Here is a 13730-nt window from a genome sequence, read left to right as displayed (position 1 = left end):
TCCTGGTGACCTGACACCTCTGAACAAGTGGCAAAAGCAATCAGAGTCATTGGCGAGCAAGGGGGCTGGGCTCAAGGGAAGCCGTCCAGGGAGGCAGGAGCTGGGAGATGCAAGCCCAGCTCCAGCGCAGCCACTAGGGGCCTTTGTACATGCCACGATCTTTCCCATTTACCCTGCCGCAACTGCATTTGTGTTTGCTCAAGAGGGATTTCCTGCTGCTTCCAAAGTCTTTTCAGTGTGTTAAACTAACGCTGCTCAGACATGTTTTATTTTGCATTGCTGCTGCTTACACCACTGTATTTATGGATTTGTATCGTGCAGTTAGCAGTTGAGACACTCACCCAGGCTATGGCGACAGATTTGAGTCACTACTCAGCCTGACTTGAGCTGAGATTTAAAGCAGGACATCTGAGAGCTCTGCTGAGTGCCCCATCCCCTAAGCCACGGGGTGTTCAGGGGAAGAGGTTGGGGGGTCTTTGACAAATGTTCTTCTGTGAAAATTTTCATGGTTCAAGGTAGATTGGAAATACAGTTTGAGAATGCAGATGTCTGCATTCCCTTGGTCCCAGCCCTGACTCCTCTTGGGAGCACTGCTGCACTTCTCTGTGCCTCAGTTTCTCTGTCAGTAAAATTGGGATGCTGCCCTGGCTCTCTAAAGCACTTGCCGATGGATGGGTTGAAGCATGTGAGGGAAGCACTAAACGCTCCCGCTTGAACTTCTTTTCTAAATCTGCACTTGTCTCCCCTCCTCCCACCCCATGCACACTCCTGCCTTTCTCTGCCACCAGCATTTCCCCACCCAAGGGGACCCGAGTTGAAGGCAGGTTGCCTAGGATGGCATTTGGGAGTGAAGACCTTCATTCCAGCTGCTGGCTCCATTTGTGTTCATTTGCTATCCTGTCTCCTGCTGCATCTGTTGCTGCAACCACCAGCTCTTGGCAGGAGAGCGTGGTAGCCTGTGCATGAACGACCCCCCTCAAAAACCATATTATAACTGCAAGAGCACCTTTGTTCTTGGTGCCCTGTGGAGATGAGGGAGCTTTCACCAGGGAGATGCTGACAAGGGCAGAGCAGCAAAAGTCACTGCATTTCCTGAGGTCCCTGGGGCTTGTCATACGCAGAGCTGAGCAGCACAGAGCCTGTGGGCAGCAGCGGGAGGGCTGGAAGGAGCGAGAAGGGCATGGGGGGTGTGGGGACACAGTTGGAGCGGTGAGGTGCAAACCCCCCCCCCCCCCCCCCTCAATGCTCTCCCATGAGAAGCTACAACACCCGAGGAAGGCTGGGCTTGGGGGCAAGGCCTGGCACTTGGGATCTTTGCCACAGACTCCTGCATGACTTTGGGCGAGTCGCTTACATTTGTGTGTGCCGTTATCCTCCATGTGCAAATTGGAGATGACAGTCCTTCCCTGCTCTGGGTTGACTGTCTCCTCCGGGGTTTTATTATGTGTTGGCCCCGGCACAAAGGGGGCTCCTGATCTCAGCTAACGTCTTTGGTGCTAGTGATATAGATGTTATAATAATGTCACTTCACTCTGGCTAGGTTGGGATGCTGGAGACTATAACGTCCTACTCACTGGAGAATATGAAATTGGAAACAACGTGGAGGTGGCCGTCAACTTTAAATCCTAATGAGAAAGGATCGTTTACTGGCAAGGGCAGCAGAAAGAGGGAGAGAGTCAGAGAGTCAGGACTTTTAGGTCCTCCCTGGGACTCCTCACATTACCTTGAGCCAGCTGCATTCCCTTTCGGTGCCTCAATTTCCTCTTTGGTAACAAGGGGATCATTATGCAGACCACCCTCCTTCAGGGAGGTGATGAGCCTTAATTCACTGGCATGTTTGTAAAGCGCTCTCTTCTCCGTGGGAGGAAGGGGCCCTGGGAGAGCAGAGAGATCTGTTAGCGGGGTGTTCTGCCATCTCCACAGGCACACCGGGAATTGCAGAGTGATTAAAAGCTAATGACTGGTGTATCAGCCGGCTGGAGCGGGGCAGGGGGCTGGATTCATTAGGCACTGGGGGCATGATTACTTTAATGTTATGAGTGCCAGGAACAGGCTGCCGGATTTTATGGCAGGGCCTTTCTCCATGCGCCTCTCACTCTGGGGGTTATATTTTAGGCTCCCTGCTCACACATCCTTGATGCTTTTAAGGCCAATTTATAAGTCCAACTGTTTCCTAGGAGCATGGCGTCTCACAGGATGGTCTGACCGTCTTCATGGTGATAAAAGAAGCCGAATACAGCCGGCAACTGCCTTTTCCCTTCTCTAGAGGTTTTTTTTTAATAGTTTATGCTGAGCGACTGGCCTGCTCCTGAGTTTAGGGTGGAGGGTTAAACTTTTGGCGCTTTGCCTCCCTGCGCTGTGGTGTCCGTGTGCTCAGCACCCCTAGGGAGACCTTCCTCTGGGCTGGAGAGGACTTGAGGCCTTGAGGAGAGCTTTTGACTTGGATGCAGGAGCCACTTTGCATCTGGCTGTTTATTCAGCACTCAGGGCATTTGGATGGAGTGGAGCCCTCGCTTGGCTCGAACAGGTCGGGCATCTATGCACCAGGACAAAGGGCTGGCCAGGCTTTTCTCCCACAGCTTGGCTATTCCTACAGGCTTTTCTCCCACAGCTTTCCTCTGGTAGACCTCTTCTCAGGGGTATAGAGAGCTCATTCAGCACCCGGGGCAGGTGGGGCTGTGCGGGGTGGTATTCTGACTGCTGTCGAGTGCAGCAGGGAGGAAGGGAGGTGCGGGGAATAGAAATCTTGCTTGCCCCGGTGCTCTGCATAGGGAAGGCAGCTGCTCTTGGGAGTGGGGTTGCTCCTCGGGCACAAGTCGGGAGAAATCATGGCCTCTCCAAGAAGAAGCTGGTCCCCGAAACTGGTACGACTTGGCAGAGAGGAGTCCTGGCTTCACACAGTGCCTGCCAGGACCAGAGTCCAGCCTTGCTTACGTGATGTGGAAACACACTCTTGCAAAGGCTGAATTTGGCCCATAAGCGCAGGGCAGCTGGCTCAGACTATTGCCCCCTTGACTCTCGGGGTGCTTGCACGCGTGATGATGGGGCCATGTACACGTGACAGACGGTGACAAGAAACCGTCATTTGTCTAATGTCATGGTGTCACCATGTACACATGCATGATTTGTTTTTGTGTAAAAATGTCTTTGAGCATGGCAACTTCGACCACCTCTGATGTATTTTAGTTTGATCGGGGCAACTTGTCCCATTGCGGATAAAAAAATCATGCATGCGCACGTGTCCCGTTGGTGTCTTGTCTCCAACATCTGATGCCCAGAGGTAGAGCAAACCTTTTCAGCTAAGAGTGCAGTGCTGTATACAGAGACAGACCGGTGCTGCAGCCAGACACTCTCTATCGAAGGCCCGCTTGGTGGGACTTCCCACCCCCGATAGCACTAGGAATTCCTCGCATGACCCTGTTGCTCTTCGCCTGCTTTGCTGCAGTTTTCATTGTTTAAACGCTCTCTGTATCTATACAAAGCATCCTGGCGTGAAGGATTCGATCTGAGGAAGCCAGTCAATACCGGCCGGCGATTAGGCTCTTTGAAAGGCAAAGAGAGCCAACAGTGGAGAAGCCGTTCGAAGCACTTTTTTGCAGCTAATCCTGTATGAATTGTGCTTCCTCTTTGTGGAGGCCACAGGCCTGCCTTCCCAAGAGCAACCTGTCTGAAATGATGGCACCGTGCACCGTTGGACTGGAAGGCTGCGACAGGCCCTGGCTAAGCTATAAGGAGTTGTATTTCAAGGCCAGAAACTCACTGGATACCAGGAGGTTAAATGACTGACCTAGGGGCATGCAGGGAGTCAGAGGCAAAACTTTTGCTGGTAGTGCCCCTGCTCTAAAGGGGACAGGAGGACCGAGCACAGGACCAGAAGGATGTTGCCGGTTATCAGTGAGGTCTGCAAAGATGGGCTAGGACAGGGCACTTGATTGGGGGCTGGGAGACTGGATGAGTAGCATGCAGCAAGAGATGGAGATGGGGATGGAGATGGAGCATGCAGCAAGAGATGGAGATGGGGATGGAGATGGAGCATGCAGCAAGAGATGGAGATGGGGATGAAGATGTTATGGGGGTGCCCCAGGTCCAAAGCAACAGGTGGTGAAGACTGCACAGCACTGGAGAGACCGCTGGTCCTGCCCATCAGAAACTGGGGCCCAGTCTGGCAGCGGGAGGCATGGCAGAGCAGGTGGGGAGAAGAGGCAGAGTAGGGCAGGAACAGCAAGGCTGGCTGAAGGTCAGGCCGCATGCAATCAGCCTCTGCTGCTAGCTGGGTGTTCACTCTGATATAAACTTCCCTAGTTTCTTCTGTGAATGCAGGACAAAAGGTGCCCGCCAACGGATTGGCCGTGGTAGTCGATCTGCAGGATAATCTATCTTCCCCTCTGTTGCTGCAATCCTGTTAACTGTGTCCTTAACCCTTGGTAGAGTGAACACATACCTGCTCAGTCAAGCAAGCATTGGCCTACATCCACCGGAAAGTGTGCAGACAACTGCTTGTCCTCCGTGGGCTCTTGGCTCAGCAGCACCCATGGTCATGGGGAGACCGCACGATTTGCAAGGGAAGGCAGCACCAAGCTGCAGGTTCAAGGTCAAACTGTCCAGGGCTTTGGAGAGTCTGGAACAACAGCCCCCAGCTTGAAGGGGCAGCAGCCCCAGAGGCAGGGTTGGGCAGAATAAATGAATCCAAACCTCTGTGGGAAACTCCAGGCCAAGATCTCAATCCCAGCTATGCAAGCGGCTGCTCTCGCTGTCGTGGTCAAAGGTCTGCGTGGGTCTAAGTGCCTTGCCAGGCTGCATGGGTTGAACGTACCATTTTCTGCAGTAAAATCCTTACTCTGCAAGGACCTCAGCTTTGCAAATGGCCTGGCCCTCAATACCGCTGACAGCCCAGACTTTTGGGCAAGTTCCCACCTAGAACCTATTTTTGCAGCCACTTTATCCCTCTATAATGGGACGAAGCAAAGTCCCCCGGTCCACACACCCCAAACCCATTTGGGGCTGGTCTCTGGTGCCTGCTCCCGTACCAGTCGTTACCTGCAGGACAAGCCCATTGCTATGTGCAGAACATCCAGCAGTATCCATGGCAACTTGCAGGTGAACTCATAACTTCTTGACACACAAGCTAATTATTTGTTCTTTTTCTCTCATTATATAGTAGCGATCCCTGGTCAAATTCCTCTAGCCACTCATTAATGGTCAGGAAATGCCTTTTCCCTATTGGTCATTATTATTTAATTAGAGACATATGTAGGTGCTTCAGTGTCCCTAGAGCTTATTTAAGACACAATGAGAAAGCTTGCAATTAAAGCCATTTTTTTTTGTGCAAAAATCTAGTTGGTCTAATAAAAGATATCACCTCTACCACGAGTCCTGATTTCTTTTTCCTCTAGACCAATACAGCTACAGCCTAGATACAGGAAACACACAGGCAGGGAACTACACAACACAAGTGTTGTGGGCAAAGCTGTGCCACTGATGAAAGTCAACTGAACCATCCCCGAAGGCTGATAGCAATGGGGTTTCTGCATCTCTCTTGCCTTTAACCAGTCCAAAGAGAACAAGACTTCAGTTTGGGATGCATGCTGAATGAGAAGAGGGACCTTTCTCTCCTCTTGGCCCTGACTTGGTTACCCACCCAGCACCTAACACAGGAAAAGTCTGGGCTGCCAAACTGCCTTGCTCCTGGCATCTCACTTCCCCTCTGCTTCCTCGCCCTGCTTTTCTCAGTCTTGTCGATTTATGCTACCAACTTTCCAGGGTGGGTATCTGTAGCTTCCTTCATGACCAGGCCTTGATTTGGGCTGGGGCTGCTGAATAGCTTATGGACCCACATCATGGACTCTGAAGCAGGAGGGCATGTGAGCTGGGCAGAGGGGCAGCAGCTCAGCATGGCGCTGGACTGAGATGATGGACCGGGGTGGGACCTTCCCAGCTCACAGGTGCCCAAGGACTTCATGCACAAGGCAGCATCTCCAGGGCACAGGAGATCTCCCAGGCTCACAACTGCACAGAGGCTGCAGGTGCAGAAGGGACAACATCTGCAGAAACTTGCCATTTGATGGGGTGGGGAGGAGGAAATCCCTTTGCACAGCCCCCTGCTTGGACTTTCCCTTTCTGCCCACTGTCCTTTTTACCTCCCTGACGGTGAGGATCTGCGTTCTGCCTGCTCAGAGCAACATTACGGCCATCTCAAGGAAGAGCCAGGGACCGCGCAGTCCAGCCCTGCCTGAAGCCAGAACAGCAGCTCCCTTGATGGTCCCCATGCTGGCAGCTCTCAATTTCTGAGTGGTGAGCAGCTCTCTAAATAAAGCTACCGCCGGTGTTTTCCATGCCTGCCCCTGGAACAGCCCTGGAAGTTTATCCATGATCCCTTTACAGACCTATCCAGAGCATCTGTCCTCTTAGCCACAGCGGCGAAGCAGGACGTATCTGCCTACCTCGGCACCAAGGTAGTTAAACCATTTCAGACACGATAGGAAAGCTGAGCTGGCTCTCCGCCAGGACCCGACCAAGGGCTTTCAGAGCAGAAATGACCCCTCTCCCACCTGTCACACCCAGTACAAGAGGAGGAGGTGCACTTACACATCACATTGAGGAATATGTTGCCGGATGCCAGGACCACCTTCTCCCGGGTAGCTCTGTCATAAATGCCCACGTGACACTCGTACGGGCCATTGTCTGAGATCCGAACCTCTGGGAGCCTGGAGGGGAGCAAGGAGAGAGGAAACGTTATTGCAAATGTTATTGGTATCTTCTGCAGGACTGCTCTGCTTTGCAACCCAAGTGCACTCTCTATATGTGAGCCACCACGTCCGCCACAGGAATTTCCCATGAATTGACCACTCCACGTTTTGAAAACAGCTGTGACAAAACCCCAGAAGTTTGTTTTGATAAAATAACAGCATTTTTTCTATATTATATTATATTATTAAAAAGTTGAAACAAAATATTCTGTGCATGTGCAAATGAAGCATTTCAACGTCCCCAAAATGCGTTGAAAACCTTTGTTCAGTGGTTTTGACCCCTTAAGCCGATGGGCTGCATCTGGCCTTTCCTAGACCTCTACCCCACAAGCTCTCCGGCAGGGTATGAGACAACAACCCAGCGCCAGAAGTCATGAGCATAACGGTGCAGCACCAAACTCGAGGAAGCAGATGTTTGTCCCTGACCAAGGCAGCGAGTGGTTCTGCCTCCTGAAGCAGTTGGGTTGACGGCCCCTATCATCATTATCTTAATTAGCACAGCCAGTCTTGGAAGTGTTTCATTCTCTTCTGCCTTTTGCTGGGGAATCTGTCTCAACTCTATCCAGTAGCCGGGAGTTTCACCGGCTGGTTACAGGGATGCTTTTAAATCTTTTTCTATACATGCCCTTCCTTGATTTCCTAATATATTCTGTGGCACAAACCCCTCTTTGAGAGCTGGCATGGAAGGTGCCTGGGAAGTGTCCTATCAGTGCATGCAAAGAGCTCAAATGCTGTCTTCCAGGATGCCAATTTGGGGTCCATCCAGAGATACACTGTGCGTGCAGGGGCAAAGGGCTGCGACAGCTCCATCGGTCCTGAAGCAGACAAGGGAGTCAGCCTAGCACCGTACAACTACGGGGGGAACTGAAGCCAGAACTGCTGAGCAAATCCTGGTCAGGAGGCTATTGATTCCCAGGCCCCTCCGCACCTGATCCTGACAGTCCTCTTATCTCGGATTAAGCTGATCCAGTGACTTGGCCTCGGCTCCGGCCCGAGACCAGCAGGCAGGAGCCCCGAGGAGAAGAAAATGCAAGCGTCCCTTCCTCATCTCAATGCCTCGGAGAGAAGGAGACCAAGAGCAGAGCTTGGCTGAGCGCAAAGCCGGGGAAAGGGAGTTGATAGATCTGACCTCCTCCGCTATGGGAGGAGAGGGTGGGGTGAAGGCTAAAGAAATGATGCACCATCGTCTCTAGATTTCAGGAGCACAGAGAGAAGGAGCCTGCAAGAGCCCTGACCGCCTCTAAGCACTTCCCCTTGGGCTCCTGCTCCTGGATCAGATCAGCACCAAGGTACACCTTCGTTGGCAGTGGGCGCTTAGGGTGCACGGGGCAGAGTTCATAATAACCCTGCTTAGTCCCCACTAACACATTGCAACTCGCTGTCACTTGCTAGTGGACAAATCATGGAAGGAGGTTTGGGACTCTGTCATTGCCTTAACTAACTGCCCCGTGCCCTTTGCTCAGGCAGCAGAGACACCTGCTCTCTAGATCCGGGGGGTTTCACAGTCACGGTTATTTCCTACATTCACCGAGGCTGCTTCTACCCTCGCAATGATCTCCTGGGCAAGTGGGGAAACTGAGGCACGGGCAGAAAACAAGCATCAACCAGATCACCGTGGGCTTTTATTGCTCCTGGGATGTGGGTATCAAAGCAGGGCAGGCAGCAAAGCCCTGCTTCAGAGCATCAGAGTCGGTGTCTTCCTATCGGCACTTTCTTTGTTGAACCCAGGACACGACTCTCATTGGCTTCATTTGGACTATTTTTGCCACCTAATCTAAACTCCCTTCAGAGCTGCCTTCCTCCTAAAGTGGATTAAGCAGGCAGGAGAGCATTTTCCCAGGGAATTGAGTGGCATCGATCGGCCAGCTGGTTAGCAGTCAGTATTCAGATAACAGTGGCCTAGGATGGAGATTCTTTTCACCAGCAATGGGACCGGGATCAATAAACTATTAATAACTGCAAAGGTTTAAGAAGAGATCTGTGTAATGCAGTTTAGCAGCTGGAGTTTACCAACACTGACAGCTCCTCAGAAGGGTAAGTAATTGTGTTATTGAAAAGAAAAGTACACGAAAGGCAAGGGCACTGTCAGAGCAGCGATGAGAGCAAACACCGCTCCTGGCGAGGTTAAATGCTCCGCGGCGAGCTCTCACTCGGAGCGCCACGCATCCGCCCGGCCCTGCAGCAACACCCCAGAGACAGGCGTGCGGGACGTCAATCGGTGTCACTGCCGCAGAGAGCGTGTGCACGTGGGTCTGAGTTCGGATCTGCCCAGCCTGCTGCAGAGATTCAAACCAAATGGTGGGGAGTGAACTCTAGTTACTCTAGCTCTTTTCAGAAGCGGGCTACAGAAATACACACCCACAGACTCTGCTCCCAAAGGTGCAAAGCAGCTTGGACGTTTGCTGACAATTGCTTTAACACGAGGAACTCCCCAGAGCATCCTGCCTTGATATAGTCCTTGTCTTGGTAGCCTGCTACCCCATCCCACTGCTGTGGTATCTCCCCAGGATAGCGAAAGAGCCTGGCACTGGAGCCTGCTGCGGGCTGCCCCGCTAAACCAGGGGCAGGACCTTTTCCTGGCAGGGCTCAGACTAGACAACACCATCTCATCACTATTAAGCACCCATGGTCCTGCGCCAAGGCACGGGATTATTCTCCAGAGTCGGGTCTCCTGTCCCTGGCTGCACCCCCTTGTTTTGCATGGGATCTGTGGCACCCCACCAATCCACCCCTTCTTCCCCCTCTCCATGAGCTGCAGCAAGCGTGTGCATCTACTCCGTGGCTTCTCCCAGGTCCCGGGGACGTGAATGAGCAGAGGCAATTGATTTGAATCTGGTTGGTTTCTGTGAATGTATTTAAGCATCGCCAATTAGTCGCGAGGAGGATGTGGAAAGGGGGTGGCCACTGAGAGAGCATGAGCCGGCGAGCAGGACTGCGGAGGAGAGGAAAGGGAATTGGGCTGTGGTAATCACCGCTCAGCGCACAGAGTCAAGTGTCTTTATATTGCTCCTTTCAGAGGCCGCTGAACTTTTCACTGAAGGCCTTCAGAAAACATTAGCATCCCCCCCCCTCCGCCGTGCACACAACTCTCCCCCTCTTCTCTCAACTTGCAAGCTGCGATGACAATAAAGCCGCTCGGCAGATGAAATGCATCCCGAGCAACTGATTCAAAACGCAGGCTGTTAAGAAAATCAACCCGAGCCCGTGATGGAAACCAGTGAGAGAAGAAGTGTAAACGGAGCGGCGGCGCCGGAGACTGAAACACTAATGCGCTTCGCAAATGGAGCTGAGTCTCCGTAATAGTGCCCGGCTTCCAGAACCAACGGTGTTTTCGATTGGCAATTACAGCACTTCAGAGCTAATGTCGTTATAATTAGCAGTGCTATTGCTGCTGTTCCATTACCAACACCTCATTACGCCGATAGCACAGCTCCAATGACCCATTGGAAGCAGATTCTGGCTCTCGCCGGCTTTGCACCAAAGGATTCATTGCATGGCGTCGGTCTCTGATGGGCTCGCTCGCGCTCTTTTTTAACGATTCGGGGTTTTTTATTCCTCCCTTTCTCTCCTGCCTCCTGTTCCAGGTGGAGACGGAAGCACTGGCAAAACTTTGCACTGATTTCCGTGCTTCAGCAGCTCTTTCCTCCCTCTCTATCCTCTTAATCTTCCTCTCTCTGTAGGACGGATCCTCAGCTGGTAGAAAGAAGTGCAGCTCCCCGAGGTCAATGAAGCTCTGCTACCGGATAGAAAGGCTGCACTGATATCAATAAAGCGATATCGGTTTACACTTGCTATGGATGTCTAAACAGCCAAGCGCATCTCTCCGCTTGCTTCTCTTCTCCTTTCCTGTTATCCCTGGTCTCCTTCCCACCCTCCGTTGCTGCGATGCTTTAAAACACCCTTGCAGGCTGGAAACCTTGGGACGAAGTAAGCAGTACGATGCCGTATGAAAAGTTAAAAAGTGCCCTGAGCAGTCTCACGGTCATGCTCACTACCATCTCAGCCTGCTCTGGACAGGACTGGGGCCATCTGTGCCCCCCTCGCATGACACTGACCCTGGCACTAGGGGCTGCAGCTCTTCAGTCCATCTGTGAGGATATGAAACCCCCAGACCTAGAGCCTGTGCCCTCCCTGCCCCATGGCCAGCACTGCCCAGCCCGGGAGTGCCTGACCCTGGCAGCCCAGGGCACTGGCGGTGGATGGAGGGGGCATGGGGAGCAGAGCCCGGGAGAGGGAGATGCTTCTGCTATTGCATCCTCAGGGCATGTTGGGTCTCTGCTGCTGGCAGAGGGAGATGCTACCTGAATACATGCTAATTAATGAGATCAGAAGATACTCCACAAAAAATCCTAACTCTGTTACAAGACCACTGCACTTAGAACATGTTTTACTACTTGAATGCACAAACACTTGTGTTTTAAATGCGGTTAACGCACCCTAAGTGCAAAGTGTGACGGGCCCTGACCTTTATGGGAAGGGAAAAGGAACAAATCGTCTCCCCAGTGTATTGCAGATGGTTTGTTACTTGCTTGACCTGTTGGGATCTGCTCCAGACAGTGCGTGCGTGCGTGCGTGTGTGCATGTGTGTGTGTGTTGGCTCCCATGGGTCAATCAATCCATGGCCTTCGCAGATATACCTCTATACATATGTGCATCTTTATCTATATAGCATGCATGTACTTGTAAATCGCTCTTGCTATCTCTGCATCTCCAAAATAACAAATCTTTACAGAGATTATAGTTTTAAGCTGTGCATCTGCATGGTTTAAGTGTATAGGTTGGCAGGTGTTTAGAAAAGTGAGTGTTGTGTACGCCTCTTTGATGAGTGTATTTCTGTGGATACCGTTGCCTGTGTGTATATACTGCTGGGTGTAGGCGCGTGTGTTGTGTACATTGAGCTGTGGGTGGGCATGGCATGTGTGTAGACTATATATATGTGTGGGAGCATGGTACTTGCAGTGTACTCCATGGATCTTTGGCCATAAGTGCGTGTATATATAATGCATGCCTGTATTGTCATAGTCACGTCACGTCTGTACACATTTGTGTGGCTAACGCAGTATCTGTGCAATGTTGAGGACAGGTGCATATCTTGTCTTGAATACATGCACATGTACTGCATGTGGATCTGCCGTGTAGATGGTTGTGTACAGGTGGTCCATACGTTTTTATGCACAGGCTATATGCCGTGAACGTGCAGTGTATTGTATATGGGTATATGTGAGGCTAATGTGTGTGCTGCTATCCATGGTATATAGCAGGGCGGGTGTCCAACTGCAGGTTTCTCCCACTCTGCTACTTCATCCTACAGTGGTTAAAGAGCCAGGACACAAGACGCAGGCAATGAATGGGTGGCTCTCCCATAACGCCCCAAGCAGGAGAACAAGAAGGAGACAAAAGGCAGTGCTTGCTTTGAGCTCGCACCCTGCGGAGAAGGAACAAAATGAGCCGCACAGAAAACAACCCGGCCCCTTTGGGAACGTGAGCGAGGGGCCGAGGCCCTGCCTGCTCCTGTCGGCACAGGTTTTGACAGACCCTCTGCAGACGGCGGGCATTGGAGCGGTGCCGCCACTTACAGAGGAATCCATTAACATCTCTGCAGCTGATAATGGGGTGGACTGGTGGCTGGTGATGAGAAATTGGTTAGGTTTCGACGGTACAACTCTGCACATTGATACACAATGTGCTTGAGTATGCAACCTCATATCAGCACAGAGCAAAGAAGAAGGGGTATGGGCTCCCCCACGCACACTAAAACAGGGGGCCTGGGAAAGACAAGGTAGGTGCCTTTTGCCAGAACTGGGGTCAAATAAAACAATGGGAACTAGCTTCTTGGCTACCGAGGTACACCCCTCACCCAGCCTCAAACCAGATAGTGCAGATCCTGAGAACAGTGGGCTTCAGCTTATTAGCATCAAGCCAGCTCAGACCTGTCTAGATGAGCTGTAGTCGCGCCGTCGACTGCAACTCAGACACGACCATCGTTCCAGGCCTCCAGACCCAATGAGCACAACCTCAACGCCCGCACGTCCGGTGCTCGTTTTGGATGTCCCTGCTCCTACACTGGTTCATTGATGCATTTTGCCCCGACACAGGCACACACAGCTCCACTAACCCATGCCTACGTTTGCTATGCCAGTCTACTGAGAAAATCCTGAGTCTTTCATTTTTAACTACAGCTTGCCAAATGCCTGTGTTTTGGGTTGTTTCTGCTGTGTATATTATACCTGTACAAATCTGTCATCTACCCGGAGACCCAGGTCCTCCTTCTGCCAGTCAAGTTAGCACTAGTGGCATCTACTAATGAGCAGCATCCATTAACTAAGTAAGCTCCTGGACAACTTTCACACCATTTTTTGGAACCAACTTTTTGTTGAAGATATCATAGTTAAATCTCTCACTGATGCATCTCGAGGTTACATTAAAGCCTATCATTTACTCAGCAACTTTTGAGGGATTTTTAAAATAAACGATTGAATTAATTTGAATGCATCCATCTCGACGGATGACACCTTCTTGACTCCTTGCGTGTCACGCCATCGCAGTGCGTGTGGACTCTGGCTGGGAGCTCTGCGTGCTTTTCATCTCTCTTTTCATGTAGCATGTTGGATTTGCTATAATGCCCCACACTGCCAGAGCCCTGTCCACCACCCACGATCTCCCGTCTGACCCGGGTGATTTCCTTTGTTTGATAAAATCTAATTGCTTTGGCAAGGGTTAGCTCGAGGCTTCCCAGCATTGTCCTGGAGCTTTTTGTCCCAGATCTTAATCACTATTTTTCTCTCTTTATACCTTCTACTTATATCCTGTACAAATCAGATCACGTCTAGGTTTCATTTTTATATGGAGTGCAGCACGCCTCCAGTGTCTAAATTACCATTTCACAAATTCCTCCTCTACCTGAGTTAGCTAAAAACTGTAAAAAACATCAAGTGCTTCAGAACCAGCTGTTGTTGGAAACAAGGTAACCTTCTCGTTTCCTTT

The 13730-nt window shown here is 51.4% G+C and overlaps 1 protein-coding gene across 2 annotated transcripts in view; it reads right to left on the bottom strand.

Moving 5' to 3' along the window:
* Positions 1–13730, bottom strand: part of IGSF21 (immunoglobin superfamily member 21) — a 205513-nt gene that overhangs the window by 51829 nt on the left and 139954 nt on the right. For both annotated transcript variants that reach the window (XM_059716216.1, XM_014601646.3), the window contains exon 4: positions 6586–6704. In XM_059716216.1, coding sequence (XP_059572199.1) covers positions 6586–6704 — 119 coding nt within the window. The remainder of the gene's footprint in view (positions 1–6585; positions 6705–13730) is intronic.

Source organism: Alligator mississippiensis, chromosome 13 (assembly GCF_030867095.1).
Source record: "Alligator mississippiensis isolate rAllMis1 chromosome 13, rAllMis1, whole genome shotgun sequence".
NCBI lineage: Eukaryota > Metazoa > Chordata > Crocodylia > Alligatoridae > Alligator > Alligator mississippiensis.
This window is presented reverse-complemented; position numbering and strand designations above follow the sequence as displayed.